General features: G+C 46.4%; 1 protein-coding gene across 3 annotated transcripts in view; it reads left to right on the forward strand.

The window, feature by feature from the left end:
• Window positions 1–23,470, forward strand: part of LETM2 (leucine zipper and EF-hand containing transmembrane protein 2) — a 44,151-nt gene that overhangs the window by 8,126 nt on the left and 12,555 nt on the right. For all 3 annotated transcript variants that reach the window (XM_073653949.1, XM_073653948.1, XM_073653950.1), the window contains exons 5-8: window positions 7,814–7,954; window positions 10,214–10,417; window positions 17,689–17,808; window positions 17,901–18,005. In XM_073653949.1, the coding sequence (XP_073510050.1) occupies window positions 7,814–7,954; window positions 10,214–10,417; window positions 17,689–17,808; window positions 17,901–18,005 (570 nt within the window). The remainder of the gene's footprint in view (window positions 1–7,813; window positions 7,955–10,213; window positions 10,418–17,688; window positions 17,809–17,900; window positions 18,006–23,470) is intronic.

Here is a 23,470-nt window from a genome sequence, read left to right on the forward strand (position 1 = left end):
CTTTTTTGCGCGGCAATTCTACCCGCGCTTTCTCCGTCGGTGGGGCGTCTCGGGTGGGGCGTTCCCCTTACCGGCGGGCATACGCCGCCTCCGGCAATCGGCCAATCAGGGCCGAGGAGCAATGTGATGCGTCCGCCACGCCCACAGTTCTCCCGGGGACCTATCAGTGGCTGGGTTCTTAAGCCCTCCCCCATTCTTTCCACCTATCAGAGCCTCGACTCCCCTAAGTCACTCAGGATAGCACGCTCTGCTCCTGCCCCGCCCCTCTACGCTGTTCTCTGTTCCTGGCCCCGGCAGCACCTCTCTGCCTGGCTGCTTCAGCACCGCACTTCCTACAGCGGCTCCCTTCAGACTCAGCTCCGGAGTTTCCGACGGGGGATACTGACTGTGGATATTCCAGACCGGGTAGGTCCTGCCCCGGCACAGACACACACCTTTCCTACCCACAGGCTCCCTCCTCTGCAGTATTCCTGGTTAGGCACATATACCCAAACCCAGGGAGCTTTCTGTCTGTCCCGCTCACACAGTCACATACTAAGCCTGTGCTCTTTGCAGTACTACGTGGCCTGCGGGTCTTACAACGGCTTTCTGCTCGACCTGCAAGCCTCCCACCATGCTGGCTCCCCAAGACCCCCCTGCCGTCCAGGACAAAGTAAATCTCCCTCCTCCGGAGTGGGCAGTTGCTATGTCCCAGTCTGTCTCTGACCTCACCAAGGTATCTCAATCTCTGGTGCTGATCCTAGAACGTTTGCCTTTATTATCCACGGCCACCAGTGCGCCGAACGTTCCCACGGACTATTCGCAGGCACCCCTGCCCCCTCCTCCCAAGGGCAGACTGAGAGCATGTTCTCAGAAACAGACACACAAGTTCATCTTCCAGCTCTCCAGACTCCACAATGCTCCCTGCATCTCACACCTCTTCCCCAGATGTTGCTCTGGGATCTGACACGGCATCAGATTCTGACTCGGGATCCGACACGGACCAATATTCTAAGATCCGGGACATGGTTGACAGTCTTATATCGGCTGTCAATCAGACCCTGCATGATAAAGAGGACAAGAGCCCTTCTCAGGACTACTGTTTCCTTTAAGAGAATTAAGCGGTGTCGTTTCTGAAACAGTGGGAGCATCCAGAAAAGCGCTTCACTGGAAAGAAACAGACATGCTATACCCGTTTAACCATGACCTTGTCAGCAAATGGACGAAGTCCCCATCAGTGGATCCTCCTGCCTCTCGTCTCTCAGCCAAGACGGTGCTGTCCCTTCCAGACGGTTCCTCCCTCAAGGACACTACGGATAGACAGGTTGAGGCCTTGGCTAAGTCAGCCTTCGAGGCTGCTGGCACCTCCCTGTGTCCTTCCTTCGCCTCAACTTGGGTATCAAAAGCAGTCTCTGCATGGGCCAAACAGCTTAGGCAGGGCATCCTAATGGAGGCTTCCCCAGACGATCTGGCTGACGTAGCGGATTAGATCGCTCACGCATGGAAATATCTGCTCACAGCGTCCCTTGACGCCGCTGCCTGTTTAGCCCGCGTCTCTAGCAATATCATTGCTATACGTAGAATTCTTTGACTGAAGGCTTGGAACGCCAACCCGGCCTCCAAAAAATCACTAACAAATCTCCCTTTTCAAGGCTCCAGGCTGTTTGGGTCTAAGTTAGACCAGATCATTTCTGATGCCACTGGGGGCAAGAGCCCCTCCCTTCCCCAGCCGAGACCTAAACGCCCCTTTCCTAGGAGACGTTCCCTTCAGTTCCGGTCCTTTCGTCAGTTCGCTCAATCGGACCCCTCCTCTCAACAGGACCGTACCCCAGCACAGCAGGACAAACGTAAGCCTACCTTTAGGCCCACTCCCAACTAGCGCGCAAAGGGTCGCTCCTCCAAGCCCTCTGGTTCCTGATCACAATCCAACAGATTTTCCTCAGCATGACGGGTCACTTCCACCTGGGACTTCTCCCAGGGTGGGCGGCCGTCTACTTCTGTTCCGAGACTCTTGGGTCTCGGCAATAGAAGATGCCTGGGTCAAGGAGATTGTGACCTCCGACTACAAGATCGAATTCAACGACATGCCAGGAACACGATTTTTCAGGTCCCGCCCCCCGCATCCATGTCTGCTTCCCGGTTTCCTTCAGGCCATTGCCTCCCTCCTGCGCTCAGGAGTCATAGTTCCAGTCCCCCTTCAGGAAAGGTTTTCCGGTTTTTACTCCAATCTTTTCGTTGTTCCAAAAAAGTACGGCTTACTACGCCCGATCCTGGACCTCAAACAACTAAACCGACAGATATTCATCCGGCACTTCAGAATGGAGTCCCCCAGGTCGGTAATCGCGTCGATGGAAGCCGAGGAATATCTATGTTAAGTGGACATTCAGGATGCCTATATTCACAACCCAATCTGTGCACCACATCAGAAGTTCCTTTGATTTGCCTTCCAGAATGCACATTACCAGTTCACTTCTCTCCCCTTCGGGCTTGCCTCCGCCCCGAGGGTTTTCATGAAGGTAATGGCAACGGTCATGGCCATTCTACGAGCCAGGGGGATTGTAATTATCCCCTACCTTGAAACGACCCATGCCCCGGTCCTTCTCCCGAGGGAAAATATAATCTCTCTCCGTCGGGCGATCCACTTTCTTTCCGACCCAAGTCCACACACTCTTCTATGCATGAGTGTCTTGGGGAAAAATAGTGGCAGCTATGGAAGCAGTGCCGTTTGCCCAGTTCCATACCCGGCCTCTTCAACTGGCCCTTCTGTCGGCATGGGACAAGAACCCGTCGTTTCTAGATCGACTTGCCCCTCTTCCTTCAGACCCGGGAGGTCATTCCTACCGCTTCGCTGCCAGGTGGTCACGACCAATGCCAGCCTCATCGGCTGGTTGGCAGTCTTCCTTCACCACACAGTGCAGGGCCGGTGGAGTCCCCACAAAGTCTCCTTACTTATCAATATCTTGGAGATAAGGGCAATTTACCTGGCGTTGCGTCACTGGCAGGATATTCTTACAGGGTTCCCAGTCCGCGTACAATCAGGCAACGCCACAGTTGTGGCGTACATAAACCGTCAGGGAGAAACACGCAGCAAGTCCGTCTTGAAAGAGGTGGCAAGACTGCTAGTTTTGGGCCGAGAACACTGTTCCACCAATCACAGCAGTCCACATTCCGGGGGTCGACAATTGGGCGGCCGACTTCCTCAGTCTGCAGGGCCTTGCCTCAGGAGAATGGTCTCTCCATCCCGAGGTGTTCCATCAGATTTGCTTACAATGGGGCACGCTGGACCTCGACCTCATGGCTTCTCTGTTAAACCACAAGGTTCCATCCTTTGTAGCCCGGTCCCGCGATCCCCTTGCGATCGCTCAAGACGCGCTAGTCATATCATGGTCTCAGTTCCTGCTGCCCTATCTTTTTCCCCCTCTACCATTGATCCCTCGAGTCTTCAAAAAGATCTGGACAGAAGGAGTACCGGTAATTCTAATAGCCCCGGATTGGCCCAGACGGTCTGGTACGCAGATCTAGTAAACCTGCTCGTCGACTCCCCCTGGAGACTACCAGACCGTCCGGACCTCCTCTTTCAGGGGCCTATACTTCATCAGAGTTTAATGGCATGGCCGTTGAGGCCGCAGTGTTGAGGAAGGCGGGTTTTGTGGACAACGTCATCCAGACCCTAATTAGTGCCAGAAAACCTGCAACCTCGCGCATATACCGCAGAACCTGGAGAGTCTTTTTTCCTCACTGCGAGAAAGATCAGCTAGCTCTCATGTCCTTTTCGTTACCGGTCATTTTGGCCTTTCTTCAGTCTGGTCTGGAAGCGGGACTTTCTCTAAGCACTCTCAAAGGCCAAGTTTCGGCCTTGTCCATCCTATTCCAACGTAATTTGGCTTTCCATCCTCAGGTCAAGACGTTTCTACAAGGGGTGGCTCACCTGGCGCCACCTTATCGCCCCCCCAGTGGATCCATGGGACCTTAATATGGTCCTAAGCGTCCTCCAACAGCCCCCATTTGAACCCATTCAGGACATCTCAGCCTCTCTTCTCTCCTGGAAGGTGGCTTTTCTGGTGGCTGTTACTTCTATTAGGAGGGTTGCTGAGCTCGCAGCCCTCTCATGTCGGTCACCCTTTCTGGTCTTCCATCAAGACAAGGTAGTGCTCAGGCCGGTGCCTTCCTTTTTGCCGAAAATAGTCTCCTCTTTCCACATCAATGAGGACATTGTTTTGCCTTCTTTCTGCCTGGCTCCAGTGCACCCACGGGAGAAATCCCTGCACAAACTGGATCTGGTCAGAGCTTTAAGTGTGTACCTTTCTAGAACGGCTTCCCTTCGGCGTTCGGACGCCCTGTTTGTCATCCCGGAAGGGCGTCACAAGGTCCTTCCTGCTTCCAAGTCAACCATCGCCCGCTGGATATGCTTGACCATTTTGGAGGCATATCGCCTCTCAGACAAACCTCCCCCTCCGGGGGTAAGGGCTCACTCCACCCGAGCGGTGGGGGCCTCTTGGGCTGTTCGCCATCAGGCTTCAGCTTCTCAGATCTGTAAAGCCGCAATCTGGTCTTCACTCCACACCTTTTCAAGGTTTTACAGGGTCCACACTTATTCCTCGGCTGATGCCAGTCTTGGACGGAAGGTTCTGCAAGCGGCGGTTACCCGCAGTCACACCTAATCTGTGGCTATCTTTTGTTCTCCCACCCTAGGGACTGCTTTTGGACGTCCCATGGTCCTGTGACCCCAATGAAGCGATAAAGAAAGAGGGATTTTTGGTACTCACCGTAAAATCTCTTTCTTGGAGCCTTCATTGGGGGACACCGCACCCAGCCTGATTTTGGGCATACGTTCAGTTGGCCCTGTTGGGCATCTAATTTAGTTTTCACGGTTGTGCCCCGTTGGGCATTGCATAGTTAATTATTTTATGTTCCTCCTACTGCTTTAGCCACTAACTGGTGAGCTTGGTGCCTGTAGGCGGGTGTATACTGCGGAGGAGGAGACATTTTCTTTTTTTTGCCTAGTGTCAACCTCCTAGTGACAACAGCATACACCCATGGTCCTGTGTCCCCCAATGAAGGCTCAATGAAGTACCAAAAATCCCTCTTTTCTCATCATCTGAAACGCGTAGATCTACATTGTTTATTTTTGTGGATTTTTCTACATTTGTGTGTATCTATCTATAATATATACAGTTGTGCTCAAAAGTTTACATACCTCGGCAGAATTTTTGCTTTCTTGGCCTTGTTTTAGAGAATATGAATGATAATAAAAAAAACTTTTTCTCCACTCATGGTTATTGGTTGGGTGAAGCCATTTATTGTCAAACTACTGTGTTTTCTCTTTTTAAATGTTAATGACAACCAAAACCATCCAAATGACCCTGATCAAAAGTTCACATACCCGGGTGATTTTGGCCTGATAACATGCACAGAATTTGCCACACATGGGTTTGAATGGCTACTTAAGATAACATCCTCACCTGTGACCTGTTTGCTGGTAATCAGTGTGTGTGCCACATTCATATTCTCTGGCCAAGAAAGACACACACACACACACACACACACACACACACACACACACACACACACACACACACACACACACACACACACACACACACACACACACACACACACACACACACACGATATACACAGCTCAAAAAAATAAAGGGAACACTGAAATAACACATCCTAGATCTGAATGAATGAAATATTCTCATTGAATACTTTGTTCTGTACAAAGTTGAATGTGCTGACAACAAAATCACACAAAAATCATCAATGGAAATCAAATTTATTAACCAATGGAGGCCTGGATTCGGAGCCACCCCCAAAATTAAAGTGGAAAAAACACACTACATCAAAGTTGGATCAGCCTGTAATGTCCTTAAAACAAGTCAAAATGAGGCTCAATATTGTGTGTGGCCTCCACGTGCCTATATGACCTCCCTACAACGCCTGGGCATGCTCCTGATGAGGTTGCGGATGGTCTCTTGTGGGATCTCCTCCCAGACCTGGACTAAAGCATCCGCCAACTCCTGGACAGTCTGTGGTGCAACGTGACGTTGGTGGAAGGAGCGAGAGATGATGTCTCAGATGTGCTCAATCGGATTCAGGTCTGGGGAACGGGCGGGCCAGTGCATAGCTTCAATGCCTTCATCTTGCTGGAACTGCTGACACACTCTGGTGAGCACATGGAGGGGTGTGCGGCCCTCCAAAGAAATGCCACCCCACACCATTACTGACCCACTGCCAAAGCAGTCATGCTGAAGGATGTTGCAGGCAGCAGATCGCTCTCCACGGCGTCTCCAGACTCTGTCACGTCTGTCACATGTGCTCAGTGTGAACCTGCTTTCATCTGTGAAGAGCACAGGGCACCAGTGGCGACTTTGCCAATCCTGGTGTTCTGTGGCCAATGCCAAGCGTCCTGCACGGTGTTGGGCTGTGAGCACAACCTCCATCTGTGGACGTCGGGCCCTCATACCACCCTCATGGAGTCGGTTTCTAACCGTTTGTGCAGACACATGCACATTTGTGGCCTGCTGGAGGTCATTTTGCAAGGCTCTGGCAGTGCTCCTCCTGTTCCTCCTTGCACAAAGGCGGAGGTAGCGGTCCTGCTGCTGGGGTTGTTGCCCTCCTACGGCCCCTTCCACGTCTCCTGGTGTACTGGCCTGTCTCCTGGTAGCGCCTCCAGCCTCTCGACACTACGCTGACAGACACAGCAAACCTTCTTGCCACAGCTCGCATTTGATGTGCCATCCTGGATGAGCTGCACTACCTGAGCAACTTCTGTGGGTTGTAGAGTCCGTCTCATGCTACCACGAGTGTGAAAGCACAACCAACATTCAAAAGTGACCAAAACATCAGCCAGAAAGCATTGGTACTGAGATGTGGTCTGTGGTCCCCACCTGCAGAACCACTCCTTTTATTGAGGGTGTCTTGATAATTGCCAATAATTTCCATCTATTGTCTATTCCATTTGCACAACAGCATGTGAAATTGATTGTCAATCAGTGTTGCTTCCTAAGTGGACAGTTTGATTTCACAGAAGTTTGATTTACTTGGAGTTATATTCTGTTGTTTAAGTGTTCCCTTTATTTTTTTAAGCAGTGTGTGTGTGTGTGTGTGTGTGTGTGTGTGTGTGTGTGTGTGTGTGTATATCAGGGGTGATCTGTCAGGGGTCCTTTGGACCCCACAGGAGGGGCTGAGGGCATGGATCCCGCAGGAGGGGCTGCAAGGCAAAGAAAAATAACTTTTATTATTCTCACATACACTGCGGTCCTGTCTGATGGGCATCTCTGGTCTTGATCTGGCACCTCCTCTCTTCCTATGATTGCCGTTCTCCTCCTTGCTTCGTGTGGATGTTGTCCTTTAACATGTTACAATGAATCGAGCAGCCATCAAAGACTTTAGCAACCTCTTTCATAGGGACCCTTTGAAGTCAGCCACAAGCCGTGTACTTTTGCAGTCTTTTCTGCAGATCATGGGCGACTTCATAAAGTTTTAGCCTTCAAAAGGTGTTCCCAGAATTACAACAGACCAATGAGTGTCTGATCGCTGGTGGTCCTACCTCTGGGATCCCCAATAATTATGAGCAAGGGCACCTGGTGTCCGCCCTTTTGGATGGCTTTGTGTTGTGCATGCTTTGGCTATCTCATTCAGTCCCGTAGACCCGTACATGCGGGGCCTCTGCTCCGTTCACACGGGGGATGCAAATTTTGAAAGCAAAGAAATATGTAAATAATGTTACTTTCATACCCTAATTTATCCTGTATTTGCTTGTATAAAGTGTTTACCCCTATCGTGTGCACCGAGAACTGATATCTGTTAATCTACGCACTTTTCTCAGGAGGAAAAGATGAAAAAGAAGCTGGGAGCCAAATTGGAGATGGCCAAGTTCCTTCAGGAGACGATCTCTGAGATGGCCCGGCGGAACAAGGCGGAGACCGGAGGCGACAGACAGCAGCAGTTTTCTTCCTATGTCCAGCAGGTTTGTCTTTCATTGCACAGATTTCATTTTAAAGAGGATTGGTCTGCTCCCCTGATGTGTCGGCTTCAGTAAACACTTTTATTACCTGGGACACAACAACAAGTATTATGCCATCCCTCTGTTCTTCCTAGAAGTGTCTGAATAAATTGACAGCTTTTCAAAGATTCGTGTCCCTGCACAGTCCATTATTATTGGCACTGATTGGGCAGTGTCACTGTGTAAAGACACCCCCCCCCACTGCCGTACACCAGTGGGGTATACAAGTGGTTATTAACAAGGACATGTCGGGAGACATGACAGGTCCTCTTAATGTGTAACTGTTATACAAATTTTTTTTTGTATATATAAGACATTGCAAATAGCTGCCAATCAGTGGGACACACCTTCTCATTTAAAGATTTGTCTGTATGACTATGAAAATTGTACATTCACACTGAAGGCATCAAAACTATGAATTAACACATGTGGAATTATATACTTAACAAAAAAGTGTGAAACAGCTGGAAATATGTCTTAGGCTATGTCCCCACGATGCAGAAATGCTGCATATTTTTTACGCTTCTCCCTGGCAGGAAAAACGCATGCAGATTGTACATGCTTTTTTCCCGCCAGGTTGAAGCGTTTGTTAAGCGTCTTTGCATGCATTTCCGCATGCGGGTTATCAAGCGCTTTTCCAAGCGATTTTAGCATCACTTGGAAAAGTGCTTGACAAGTTGTTCACACTATATAAATCCATGCAATCCATTCTAGACTGTTAGAATTTGTATTATGGCAAGAAAAAAGCCGCTAAGTAAAGAAAAACGAGTGGCCATCATTACTTTAAGAAATGAAGATCAGTCAGTGCGAAAAAAATTGGGCAAACTTTGAAAGTGTCCCCAAGTGCAGTTGCAAAAACCATCAAGCTCTACAAAGAAACTGGCTCACATGAGGACCGCCCCAGGAAAGGAAGACCAAGAGTCACCTCTGCTTCTGAGGATAAGTTTATCCGAGTCACCAGCCTCAGAAATCGCAGGTTAACAGCAGCTCAGATTAGAGACCAGGTCAATGCCACACAGAGTTCTAGCAGCAGACACATCTCTTCAACAACTGTTAAGAGGAGACTTTGTGCAGCAGGCCTTCATGGTAAAATAGCTGCTAGGAAACCACTGCTAAGAACAGGCAACAAGCAGAAGAGACTTGTTTGGGCTAAAGAACACAAGGAATGGACATTAGACCAGTGGAAATCTGTGCTTTGGTCTGATGAGTCCAAATTTGAGATCTTTGGTTCCAACCACCGTGTCTTTGTGCGACGCAGAAAATGTGAACGGATGGACTCTACATGCCTGGTTCCCACCGTGAAGCATGGAGGAGGAGGTGTGATGGTGTGGGGGTGCTTTGCTGGTGACACTGTTGGGGATTTATTCAAAATTGAAGGCATACTGAACCAGCATGGCTACCACAGCATCTTGCAGCAGCATGCTATTCCATCCGGTTTGCTTTTAGTTGGACCATCATTTATTTTTCAACAGGACAATGACCCCAAACACTCCTCCAGGCTGTGTAAGGGCTATTTGACCAAGAGGGAGAGTGATGGGGTGCTACGCCAGATGACCTGGCCTCCACAGTCACCAGACCTGAACCCAATAGAGATGGTTTGGGGTGAGCTGGACCGCAGAGTGAAGGCAAAAGGGCCAACAAGTGCTAAGCATCTCTGGGAACTCCTTCAAGATTGTTGGCAGCCCATTTCCAGTGACTACCTCTTGAAGCTCATCAAGAGAATGCCAAGAGTGTGCAAAGCAGTCATCAAAGCAAAAGGTGGCTACTTTGAAGAACCTAGAATATAAGACATATTTTCAGTTGTTTCACACTTAGTGTATAATTCCACATGTGTTAATTCATAGTTTTGATGCCTTCAGTGTGAATGTACAATTTTCATTGTCATGAAAATACAGAAAAATCTTTAAATGAGAAGATGTGTCCAAACTTTTGGTCTGTGTATATATATATATATATATATATATATATATATTTTATAATAAAAAATTGTATAATAACAGTTGCAGTTTTTAAAAGAGATGAGATTAGCTGCCTCACATGCCAGCACCGGAGAGCGCACAGTTCGGAGCAGTGGCGCAATCATTCTGCAGATCTTCAGGAGCGCACTGCTCCCCAACAAGGAGGAGGCTGGGAGGCAGAGGCGCATTTTGCTCCTGATGATGAAACATGGAACAACCCCTTTAAAATGACTTAGACCATGGCTGATCTATCGAGTTGTTCCAGGTCCGGGTCACAGGCGAACAGCCCACCACGCAGGAGATTGTGCGCTTCTCCAAGCTGTTTGAGGATGAGCTGACCCTGGAGCACCTGGAGAGGTCTCAGCTGGCGGCCCTGTGCAGACTGCTAGAACTGCCACCAATCGGCACTAATAACCTGTTACGGTTCCAGCTCCTGATGAAGCTTCGATCTATAAAGGCCGACGATGAGGTAAGAAGTGGTATAAGATAGTCAATAATTATACGACCTTAAATCCTCGAAGACCATTTTGGTTTCAGTCGAAATAGATCCAAAATGCAGCACAGATTAATTTCGTCATATATCTTAATTGTAGTTAAGCTCTGGTTCTCCTTATACAGAATCCCATGTTCCCCGCAAAGATTAAGCTCCGATTCACGATTTTATTTATTTATTTTTTAAGTCCCTTTTCCTTTTTGTCCCGTAGGGTTCGTTGCAGTTTTTATGCTCAAATATCTTCAAAATGGCGCAGGCGGTTCACAAACTCAAATATAGTCTTTGTTTATCTTTAACCTTTTTTGTGGCTATTTTTTTAGCGTAAAAAGTCTCACGTTTTGAAAAATGTTTAAAAAAAACAAACAAACCACCAAACAAATGAACACACAAAGTTGACTTTAACCCCTTAATAACATCTGACGTACTAATACGCGTCTGTGCCCTGGGACTTAAGAGCCAGACCCGTATTAGTACGTCATGGCGATCGCGCGCGCACACAGGCTGTGCGGGCGCGATCGCCGCCGGGTGTCAGCTGATTGTCACAGCTGACACCCGGTACTATGTGCAGGGAGCGGTCACGCACCGCTCCCAGCACATTAACCCCCGCGATGCTGCGATCGAAGTCGATCGAAGTCGATCGCGGCATTGCGGGGGCAAGGGGAGGTGATCGCCGATACTCACCTCCTCTTCCGGCTTCCAGCGCAGTCTGCAAAGGCTTCCCGGGTGTTGCCATGACGACCTGATGTCGTCATGACAACATCCGGGTCACCAGAGAGCAGGAAGATTGCTTGGACATGCGCAGTGCATCTCCAAGCAATCTTCACACTGTGCACTTCTGACAGCCTTCATGGCATAGGGATGGTGCTCCATTCCTGTGCCATGCAGGCGATCAGAAAAAAAAAAGTGAAAGTCCCAGAGTGGGACAAAGTAATAAAGTGTATAAACTGTGTGAAAGTGGAAAAAAAAAAAAAAAAAAATTTGCAAAAATATTATAAAAAAATAAAAAAAATAATACACCAAAAATAAAAATATAATGTACCCATCAATAAATATTATTATAAAAAAAATAAAAAAAAAACAATAAAAGTACACATATTTGGTATCGCCGCGTCCGGAACAACCTGACCTATAAAACTGTCCCACTAGTTAACCCCTTCAGTGAACACGGTAAAAAAAAAAAAAAAAAAAAAACCAAGCAAAAAACAATGCTTTATCACCATACCGCCAAACAAAAAGTGGAATAACACGCGATCAAAAAGACGCATATAAATAAAAATGATACCGCTGAAAACGTCATCTCGTCCCGCAAAAAACAAGCCGCCATATAGCTCCATCAGCCGAAAAATAAAAAAGTTATAGCTCTCAGAATAAAGCGATACTAAAAAATATTTTTTTCTATAAAATAGCTTTTATTGTGTATAAGCGCCAAAACATAGAAAAATTATACAAATGTGGTACCGCTGTAAACGTACTGACCCGAAGAGTAAAGCTGCCTCATCAATTTTACCACACGCGGAACAGAATAAAAAAAAAAAAAAAAAAACAATTCCTGAATTGTTGGTTTTTGTTTATTCTGCCTCCCAAAAATCGGAATAGAAAGCGATCAAAAAATGTCACGTGCCTGAAAATGGCACCAATAACAACGTCAAGTCATCCCGCAAAAAACGAGCCGTCACATGACTGTCTGCCAAAATTTGGAAAAATTATAGCTCTCAAAATATGGCGATGCAAAAACTAGATTTTACAAAAAATGCGTCTTTTAGTGTGTGACAGCTGTCAGTCATAAAAACCCCATATGATTCTGGCATTGCTGTAATCACACCGACCCGAAGAATAAAGTCGTCTAATCACTTATACCGCACAAGGAACGGCGTCAAAAATAAACTCTTGAGTTAGGATTGGGCTAGGGTTAGGGCTGGGTTTGGGGCTAGGGTTGTGCTGGGGCTAGGGTTGTGCTGGGGCTAGGGTTGTGCTGGGGCTAGGGTTGTGCTGGGGCTAGGGTTGTGCTGGGGCTAGGGTTGTGCTGGGGCTAGGGTTGTGCTAGGGTTAGGGCTGGGGTTGGGATTTTTTTCAAAAGTAAGAAAAAAAGATGACGATATGGCGACTAGTGTTGAGAGCAAGTGCTCGCTACTTGAGTTTGCATCGGGTGCTCTGGTATGCATTTAGTATCGTGGGTATTTGAGTGACATGCTCGAGTCTCTGCCCCATATGCTTCGCGGCCAAAAAACTTTACGGGGATTGCCTGCCATGCACGAGCGATCCCCGCATGTTTTTTTTTGGGTGTCTAATAACCGTGAAACATGCGGAGCAGGGACTCGAGCATGTCACTCGAGCACACGCTGTACATGGTGCATACCTGAGTACCCGATGCAAACTCAAGTAGCGAGCACTTGCGCTCAAGAATAATGAAAACTTATTCAATATGATGACCTAATGTAAACAAATAATGTGCCGTACCTCTGGGTTCAAAATGTTCACTATACACCTTAATAAAATCTTTGAGGGGTATAGTTTCCAAAATGGGGACACTTGTGGGGGAGCTCCACTGTTTAGGCACATCACGGGCTCTCCAAACGCGACATGGTGTCCGCTAACAAATTGAATGGAAAATCGGCTCAAATTGTTAGCGGACGCCATGTTGCGTTTGGAGAGCCCCTGTGTGTCCAAACATTGGAGCTCCCCCACAAGTGACCCCATTTTGGAAACTAGACCCCCCAAGGCACCTATCTAGATGCATAGTGAGCACTTAGAACCCCCAGGTGCTTCACAAATTGATTCGTAAAAATGAAAAAGTGAAAATAAAACACTTTTTCATTTTTATGAATCAATTTGTGAAGCACCTGGGGTTCCAAGTGCTCACTATGAATCTAGATAGGTGCCTTGGGGGGTCTAGTTTCCAAAATGGGGTCACTTGTGGGGGAGCTCCAATGTTTGGGCACACAGGGACTCTCTAAATGCAACATGGTATCCGCTAACAAATTGAATGGAAAATCGGCTCAAATTGTTAGCGGACACCACATTGCGTTTGGAGAGCCCCTCTGTGCCCAAACTTTGGAGCTCCCCCACAAGTGACCCCATTTTGGAAACTAGACCCCCCAAGGCACCGTTCTAGATGCATAGTGAGCACTTGGAACCCCCAGGTGCTTCACAAATTGATTCGTAAAAATGAAAAAGTGAAAAAAAAAACACTTTTTCATTTTTATGAATCAATTTGTGAAGCACCTGGGGTTCCAAGTGCTCACTATGAATCTAGATAGGTGCCTTGGGGGGTCTAGTTTCCAAAATGGGGTCACTTGTGGGGGAGCTCCAATGTTTGGGCACACAGGGACTCTCTAAATGCAACATGGTATCCGCTAACAAATTAAATGGAAAATCGGCTCAAATTGTTAGCGGACACCACATTGCGTTTGGAGAGCCCCTCTGTGCCCAAACTTTGGAGCTCCCCCACAAGTGACCCCATTTTGGAAACTAGACCCCCCAAGGCACCTTTCTAGATGCATAGTGAGCACTTGGAACCCCCACGTGCTTCACAAATTGATTCGTAAAAATGAAAAAGTGAAAAAAAAAACACTTTTTCATTTTTATGAATCAATTTGTGAAGCACCTGGGGTTCCAAGTGCTCACTATGAATCTAGATAGGTGCCTTGGGGGGTCTAGTTTCCAAAATGGGGTCACTTGTGGGGGAGCTCCAATGTTTGGGCACACAGGGACTCTCCAAATGCAACATGATATCCGCTAACAAATTGTCGGCTCAAATTGTTAGCGGATATCATGTTGCATTTGGAGAGTCCCTGTGTGCCCAAACATTGGAGCTCCTCCACAAGTGACCCCATTTTGGAAACTAGACCCCCCAAGGCACCTATCTAGATGCATAGTGAGCACTTGGAACCCCTAGGTGCTTCACAAATTAATTCGTAAAAATGAAAAAGTGTTTTTTTTTTCATTATTACGAATCAATTTGTGAAGCACCTGGGGGTTCCAAGTGCTCACTATGCATCTAGAAAGGTGCCTTGGGGGGTCTAGTTTCCAAAATGGGGTCACTTGTGGGGGAGCTCCAAAGTTTGGGCACAGAGGGGCTCTCCAAACGCAATGTGGCGTCCGCTAACAATTTGAGCCGATTTTCCATTCAATTTGTTAGCGGATACCATGTTGCATTTAGAGAGTCCCTGTGTGCCCAAACATTGGAGCTCCCCCACAAGTGACCCCATTTTGGAAACTAGACCCCCCAAGGCACCTATCTAGATGCATAGTGAGCACTTGGAACCCCAGGTGCTTCACAAATTAATTCGTAAAAATGAAAAAGTGTTTTTTTTTTCACTTTTTCATTATTGCGAATCAATTTGTGAAGCACCTGGGGGTTCCAAGTGCTCACTATGCATCTAGAAAGGTGCCTTGGGGGGTCTAGTTTCCAAAATGGGGTCACTTGTGGGGGAGCTCCAAAGTTTGGGCACAGAGGGGCTCTCCAAACGCAATGTGGCGTCCGCTAACAATTTGAGCCGATTTTCCATTCAATTTGTTAGCGGATACCATGTTGCATTTAGAGAGTCCCTGTGTGCCCAAACATTGGAGCTCCCCCACAAGTGACCCCATTTTGGAAACTAGACCCCCCAAGGCACCTATCTAGATGCATAGTGAGCACTTGGAACCCCTAGGTGCTTCACAAATTGATTCGTAAAAATGAAAAAGTGTTTTTTTTTTCACTTTTTCATTATTACGAATCAATTTGTGAAGCACCTGGGGGTTCCAAGTGCTCACTATGCATCTAGAAAGGTGCCTTGGGGGGTCTAGTTTCCAAAATGGGGTCACTTGTGGGGGAGCTCCAAAGTTTGGGCACAGAGAAGCTCTCCAAACGCAATGTGGTGTCCGCTAACAATTTGAGCCGATTTTCCATTCAATTTGTTAGCGGATACCATGTTGCATTTAGAGAGTCCCTGTGTGCCCAAACATTGGAGCTCTCCCACAAGTGACCCCATTTTGGAAACTAGACCCCCCAAGGCACCTATCTAGATGCATAGTGAGCAGTTGGAACCCCCAGGTGCTTCACAAATTGATTCATAAAAATGAAAAAGTGTTTTTTTTTTCACTTTTTCATTGTTACGAATCAATTTGTGAAGCACCTGGGGGTTCCAAGTGCTCACTATGCATCTAGATAGGTGCCTTGGGGGGTCTAGTTTCCAAAATGGGGTCACTTGTGGGGGAGCTCCAATGTTTGGGCACACAGGGACTCTCTAAATGCAACATGGTGTCCTCTAACAAATTTAACGGAAAATCGGCTCAAATTGTTAGCGACACCATGTTGCGTTTGGAGAGCCGCTGTGTACCCAAACATTGGAGCTCCCCCACAAGTGACCCCATTTTGGAAACTAGACCCCCCAAGGCACCTATCTAGATGCATTGTGAGCACTTGGAACACTCAGGTGCTTCACAAATTGATTCATAAAAATGAAAAAGTGTTTTTTTTTTTCACTTTTTCATTGTTACGAATCAATTTGTGAAGCACCTGGGGGTTCCAAGTGCTCACTATGCATCTAGAAAGGTGCCTTGGGGGGTCTAGTTTCCAAAATGGGGTCACTTGTGGGGGAGCTCCAAAGTTTGGGCACACATGGGCTCTCCAAACACAACATGGCGTCCGCTAATTATTCAAGCAAATTTTACAATCAAAAAGTCAAATAGCGCTCCTTCCCTTCCGAGCCCTGCCGTGCGCCCAAACAGTATTTTTTCCCCAAATATTGGGTATCTGCGTGCCCAGGGGAAATTGCACAACAAATTTTGGGGTCCATTTTTTCTTGTTACCCCTGTGAAAATAAAAAAAATTGGGTCTAAATTAACATTTTTGTGAAAAAAGTTAAATGTTCATTTTTTTCTTCCACATTCAAAAAATTCCTGTGAAGCACCTGAAGGGTTAATAAAGTTCTTGAATGTGGTTTTGAGCACCTTGAGGGGTGCAGTTTTTAGAATGGTGTCACTTTTGGGTATTTTCTGTCATAAAGACCTCTCAAAGTGACTTCAAATGTGATGTGGTCCCTAAAAAAATGGTTTTGTAAATTTTGTTGGAAAAATGAGAAATCGCTGGTCAACTTTTAACCCTTATAGCTCCCTAACAAAAAAAAATTTTGGTTCCAAAATTGTGCTGATGTAAAGTAGACATGTGGGAAATGTTATTTATTAACTCTTTTGTGTGACATATCGCTCTGATTTCAGGGCTTAAAAATTCAAATTTTGAAAATTGCAAAATTTTCAAAATTTTCGCCAAATTTCCGTTTTTTTCACAAATAAACGCAAGTGATATCGAAGAAATTTTTCCACAATCATGAAGTACAATATGTCACGAAAAAACAATCTCAGAATCAGGGGGATCCGTTGAAGCGTTCGAGAGTAATTACCTCATAAAGTGACAGTGGTCAGAATTGTAAAAATTGGCCCGGTCATTAACGTGCAAACCACCCGCGGGGCTTAAGGGGTTAAAAAGCAGAAATGGGGTCACATGAAAAACAGGCGAAAGACACCAAAAACGAGACAAGAAAAAGGCGCAAATGCAATAATGAAACGGTAAAGTTGATTTTAAGGGGTTTTATTGAATTCAAGAATATGTCCATTACTTTCATATTGATGTACAGCCAGACGCCCCTGTAGTCTCGCCCTTTAAAATTTTTTCCAAACATATTGTCTAAGTTCAAATGTATGTCTTGATGTAGCATTACGAGCCGCCATGGCTATTGTCAGAAAAAGAAGTAGATTGAGAGATGCTCATGTGTGGCCACCTCTTCATTCATAGCGGCCAGAAATTCCCCTTCTTGAGATAAATGCAAGTCCTATCCTTTAGATATGCCATACATATCCTTGATGGGAATACTCCTAAGAGTCTGTCACCTTCAAAATGCATTTTTAATGCACGATGCACTAAGCACTCGGCCACACCAAGGGTGCACTTAAGCCCCCTAGTTTGCGTTCACATTACCAGTAACAGGTACAGTGTTAATATGGGGGCTAAGTCTCTTATTTCACTGTACAGCTCCTTTAAAATGCATTTTAGGGGTGACAGACTCCCTTTAATTCACTAGGTCTACCATTAATGCCAGAACAGCTTGAGAAGCTTTCTTCTACAGCAGCCTACCTCCCAGCCAATGATAAAACCCAGCGTGGCTCTGCCCTATGGTCTTCAGCAGTGTGAGAGGAGGCATGTTAGGACTCGTAGAGATTATTTAAGAGAACATGAATTGGTTTTACTGTTTTTGTTTTCTCTTAAGATGATCTCGAAAGAAGGAGCGGACAACCTGACCGTGGCCGAGCTGCAGGCCGCCAGCAGGACGCGAGGGATGAGGTCTCTGGGTCTCACCGAGGAGCAGCTGAGGGATCAAATAAAGCAGGTAAAATGTTCTTTTTTTGTATTTCGGACCTTGTCCGCAGCGGAGTGCTCCTATGTGATGTGTAATATTGCCATCAATATTCCCTTTTCCAGTGGCTGGATCTTCATTTAAAAGAGAACGTGCCGCCATCTCTCTTATTACTCTCCCGAGCCTTGTATCTGACCGATGTCAAACCCAAGCCCATCATGCCTGTGGAGGTAAGATATGCGAGAGGGTGTTAAAGGGGTCATTCGGCCCTCATATGTCGTGTCCCTCACTGTGATGCGGCTCCCACGCTGAGCACGCATCTTTCCCGACAGATGATGGCTTATTTAATCAACCATCATGTGCCTTTAACAGCTCTGCTCCACCCGCGGCTGTTAACCTGTTAAGTGCTGCTGTCAATCTCTGACGTGACCCCCTACGCATCGGTAGGGGGTCACGTCATTCCAAGTTCCCATCGGCACGCCCATGATGTGTAGCACAAGCAATCGTATGATCGCAGCTTCAAGTCCCCTAAGGGGACTCACCAGTAAAGTAGAAAAAAAAAAGAAAAAAGTTTTTAAAAATATACAGTACAGACCAAAAGTTTGGACACACCTTCTCATTTAAAGATTTTTCTGTATTTTCATGACTATGAAAATTGTACATTCACACTGAAGGCATCAAAACTATGAATTAACACATGTGGAATTATAAACTTAACAAAAAAGTGTGAAACAACTGAAAATATGTCTTATATTCTAGGTTCTTCAAAGTAGCCACCTTTTGCTTTGATGACTGCTTTGCACACTCTTGGCATTCTCTTGATGAGCTTCAAGAGGTAATCACCGGAAATGGTTTTCACTTCACACGTGTGCCCTGTCAGTTTTAATAAGTGGGATTTCTTGCCTTATAAATGGGGTTGGGAACATCAGTTGTGTTGTGAAGAAGTCTGGTGGATACACAGCTGATAGTCCTACTGAATAGACTGTTAGAATTTGTATTATGGCAAGAAAAAAGCAGCTAAGTAAAGAAAAACGAGTGGCCATCATTACTTTAAGAAATGAAGGTCAGTCAGTCCGAAAAATTGGGCAAACTTTGAAAGTGTCCCCAAGTGCAGTTGCAAAAACCATCAAGCGCTACAAAGAAACTGGCTCACATGAGGACCGCCCCAGGAAAGGAAGACCAAGAGTCACCTCTGCTTCTGAGGATAAGTTTATCTGAGTCACCAGCCTCAGAAATCGCAGGTTAACAGCAGCTCAGATTAGAGACCAGGTCAATGCCACACAGAGTTCTAGCAGCAGACACATCTCTACAACAACTGTTAGGGTATGTGCACACGATGCAGAAATGAAGCAGAAAATTTCTGCATCTCCCTGGCAGAAAAAACGCATGCAGATTGTGCATGCATTTTTCCTGCAGAATACATGCTTATCCACATGCGGATTCACATGCGTTTCCGCATGCAGATTGACAAGCGCTTTCCAGGCGATTTTAGCTTCACTTGGAAAGTGCTTGACAACTAGGTCACACTATATAAATCCATGCAACCGGCATGGATTTATATAGTGTGACCCGAGAGAGTGTATATACTTACCTCCGATGGCCCGCGCTGTCCTGCTCACTCCGTTCTCCCGGCTGCCGGCAACTTTGAATTGAAAGACCTGCCGATGTCAGCGTCACGTGATCCGTCACATGACTCTGACGTCAGCGCAGGTCCTTCAACTCACTGCAAGTGCCGGGAACCAAGCAGGAGCGCTGCGCGGGCCGACAGATGGTAAGTATATATATATTTTTTATTTTATTCTTGTTTTACAGCTTTTTAAATGGTACCTGGGTGTGGAGGAGACTCTCCTCTCCTCCACACCCGGGTACCATCCGCACATTAGAACGCGCCAATAACGCAAGTACAGATGCAGTCTTGCGGAATTGGCACGTTCTAATGCAAGTCAATGGCGGCGAAAACGCCGCGTTTACGCAAAATTAATTGACATGCTGCGGATTTTTGAGCGCAGCGTTTATGCTGCGGAAAAATCCGCATCATGGGCACAGCACATGCGGATTTCAATTGGGGAACATTGCTGCCCTTCTACCATGCGTTTTTCATGCGTTTCCGCGGCGTTTACGCAACTGCAAAAACGCCGCGGAAACGCATTAAATACGCATCGTGTGAACTCAGCCTTAAGAGGAGACTTTGTGCAGCAGGCCTTCATGGTGAAATGGCTGCTAGGAAACCACTGCTAAGGACAGGCAACAAGCAGAAGAGACTTGTTTGGGCTAAAGAACACAAGGAATGGACATACCTGGTTCCCACCGTGAAGCATGGAGGAGGAGGTTTGATGGTGTGGGGGTGCTTTGCTGGTGACACTGTTGGGGATTTATTCAAAATTGAAGGCATACTGAACCAGCATGGCTACCACAGCATCTTGCAGCGGCATGCTATTGCATCCGGTTTGCGTTTAGTTGGACCATCATTTATTTTTCAACAGGACAATGACCCCAAACACACCTCCAGGCTGTGTAAGGGCTATTTGACCAAGGAGGAGAGTGATGGGGTGCTACGCCAGATGACCTGGCCTCCACAGTCACCAGACCTGAACCCAATTGAGATGGTTTGGGGTGAGCTGGACCGCAGAGTGAAGGCAAAAGGGCCAACAAGTGCTAAGCATCTCTGGGAACTCCTTCAAGATTGTTGGAAGACCATTTCCGGTGACTACCTCTTGAAGCTCATCAAGAGAATGCCAAGAGTGTGCAAAGCAGTCATCAAAGCAAAAGGTGGCTACTTTGAAGAACCTAGAATATAAGACATATTTTCAGTTGTTTCACACTTTTTTGTTAAGTATATAATTCCACATGTGTTAATTCATAGTTTTGATGCCTTCAGTGTGAATGTACAATTTTCAAAGTCATGAAAATACAGAAAAATCTTTAAATGAGAAGGTGTGTCCAAACTTTTGGTCTGTACTGTATAAAAAAAAAAAAAAAAAAAAAAAAGCCAACACAAGTTCAAATCACCCCCCTTTTTGCTTCATTAAAAATAAATAAAAAAAAAAAAAAAAGAAAAATGCACATTTGGTATCTCTGCGTTCATAAATAAAAGTCCGATCTATCAAAATATAAAATCAATTAATCTGATTGGTTACGGCGTAATGAGAAAAAAAATCAAAGCCAGAATTAAGTTTTTTTTTCGCTGCCGCAACATTGCAATAACAGGCGGTCAAAACATTGTATCTACCCCAAAATAGTATCAGTAATAATGTCGGCTCGGGGCTCAATAAATAAGCCCTCACCCGGCCCCAGATCCTGTAAATTGAGAACATCATGATGCAAGAATTTTTTTTTTTTTTTTTCCACCAATGAAATAAAAAACAAAACCATGTTTGGTATCTACATAATTGTACTGAACTGGAGAATCATATAGCGAGGTCAGTTTTACCGCCTAATGAACATGGTAAATAAAAAAATATATATTTTTTTTCAGTTTTCAGCAGGCTCCTTATCAGCAGAGGCAGGATTATAATGACATAACGCTATATACCGCTGATAACACGGGATCCATCAACCACTATAGGCAATGTCACAACTCCCCCTTCCTTCACAATAACCTTTGCACATGCTCATTGGATGCTTCAATAGAAAAGATAGGAAAAGTCCGGTGTGAAATATGCAAGTTTTCCCCTTCCATGAGCCATCATTTTTTTTATTCTTCCTTCCACATAGCCGGATGAAGGTTTGTTTTTTGCGGCACGAGTTGTACTTTTTATTGAAACCATTTCTTTTATCATGTGATTCCCTGGAAAGTGGGGACAAAAATCCAAGTGCATTGAAATTACAAAAAATAGTGCAATTCACGAATTATTTTTTTTTTGGGGGGGATGGGTTATTTACCATATTCATTGCATGGTAAAACTGACCTGGCAATATGATTCTCCAGGTCAGCACGAGATTTAACTGGTGAAAAAAAAATCAAAAATGTATTAAAAAAAATAAATAAATCTTGTGTCGCTATTTCCCGAGACCCGTAGCGTTTTAATTTTTCATTATCTGGGGCTGGGTGAGGGTTATTTTTTGCACCCTGAGCTGATGTTTTTACCGATACCATTTTGGGGTAGCTACAATGCTTTGATCACCTCTTATTGCATTTTATAGCAATGTTGCAGCGGCCAAAAAAACCCTGTAATTCTGGCCTTTTGACTTTTTTCTCTCGTTATGCCGCTTAACGGTCAGATTTAATTTATTTTATAGTTTGAAAGATCTGATTTTTATGAACGCAGCGATACCAAATATGTTTATTTTTATATTTTTAATGGGGCAAATGGGCAGTGATTTGAATTTTTTTTTTTTTTTCATAGTTTTAAACATTTTAAACTTTTCATTCTATTTCTTAGTCCCCTTTAGGGACTTGAACCTGATGAAATCGTCCGATCGCTTGTGCTGTATACAGCAGAGCATCAGCACTGCTATGTATAGTGTCAATCACGATCTCCTATGAACGGCAGCAAATGCTGGAGTACTGTAGTGACAGGCACAGGGGTCTTCAGCAGACCCCCAGATGTGATGGAAACTCATCGGTGCTCTGCGATCACGTCATGGGTGCACCGATGGGCGCATAGAATGACGCACTCCCCACCGATACGTGTTAGATGCCGCTGTCAGAACTTGACAGCGGCGTTTAACAGGTCAAAAGCTGTGAGCGGAGCGCTGCTTCACCCTTGGCTGTTAGAGGCAGATGATGGCTGAATAACACAGCCATCATCTACTCGAAAAATGCAGTCAGTTTGTCCTTTTCTGGTGATATGTTCCCTTTAAGACCCCAATAATACAATTTTTCCCCTTCTCCCATGACAGCACCACCTGAGAGAGGGTATCTAGCCCACCAAGGACAGGAACCTACTGAATAAAAAAGGCGGTACCTCTCTTCCGCATCAGTTTTGGTTCCTGTCCTTGATGGGAGCCTCTCTAGGTGGTACCTCGCATACCTGTTCGCGTGGATCCCGGGATAGATGCGGCCTAGAGGCCATGAAGACGCATCAGGTTGGTCCTCTGTTCCCAGCCCCATCTTGCTGGTGCCTGGGTCTGCGCGTGCGGGGGGGGGGCACCTTCCAGGGTCCTCTCCCGCGTGCGGCGGGTCCTGCGGCCTGCGGCCGGGACTGCGCACGCACGGTGGTCCGTGGCTGGGCTCACCGGCAGGCAGGTCTTCCGGGCTGCGCACGTGCAGGGTCGCGTCGCGCCCAGTGACGTAGCGCGCCGGAAGTCTGGGCTGCGCACGCGTGGGGTCGTGTCACGCCCTGGCACGAGTGCGCCGGAAGCCCGGGTCTGCGCTTGCGCGAGGTGCGACTACCAGGGCACGTACCCGTTTGCAAGCGCGCCGGGAGCCGCTGGGTCTGCGCACTCGCAGGGGGGATCCTGCGGCGTAGTCGCCAGCTGGCAAGGATGAAAAAAAAAAAAATCTTATGTATATTTTAGTAAAAGATAGAAAAAAAAAAAAGGAAGTAAAGGAAAAAAATGAAATTAAAAGAGAGAAACAGAGAGCACACTGCTGCCAGAAGGGGAGGGGCCCAAAGGAGGTGGAGCACCCTTATGCTTTAAAAAGATGGGAAGCAGTCAAGATGGCGGTGTCTGCATCCCCGTCATCATGAGTGAGGAGCCGCAGTCACCTGGGCAGCAGCTGTCACCGCCGCAGGAGGAACAGCAGCAGCCA

Source organism: Phyllobates terribilis, unplaced genomic scaffold (assembly GCF_046119375.1).
Source record: "Phyllobates terribilis strain yellow unplaced genomic scaffold, ASM4611937v1 Scaffold_11__3_contigs__length_659146591, whole genome shotgun sequence".
Lineage (NCBI taxonomy): Eukaryota > Metazoa > Chordata > Amphibia > Anura > Dendrobatidae > Phyllobates > Phyllobates terribilis.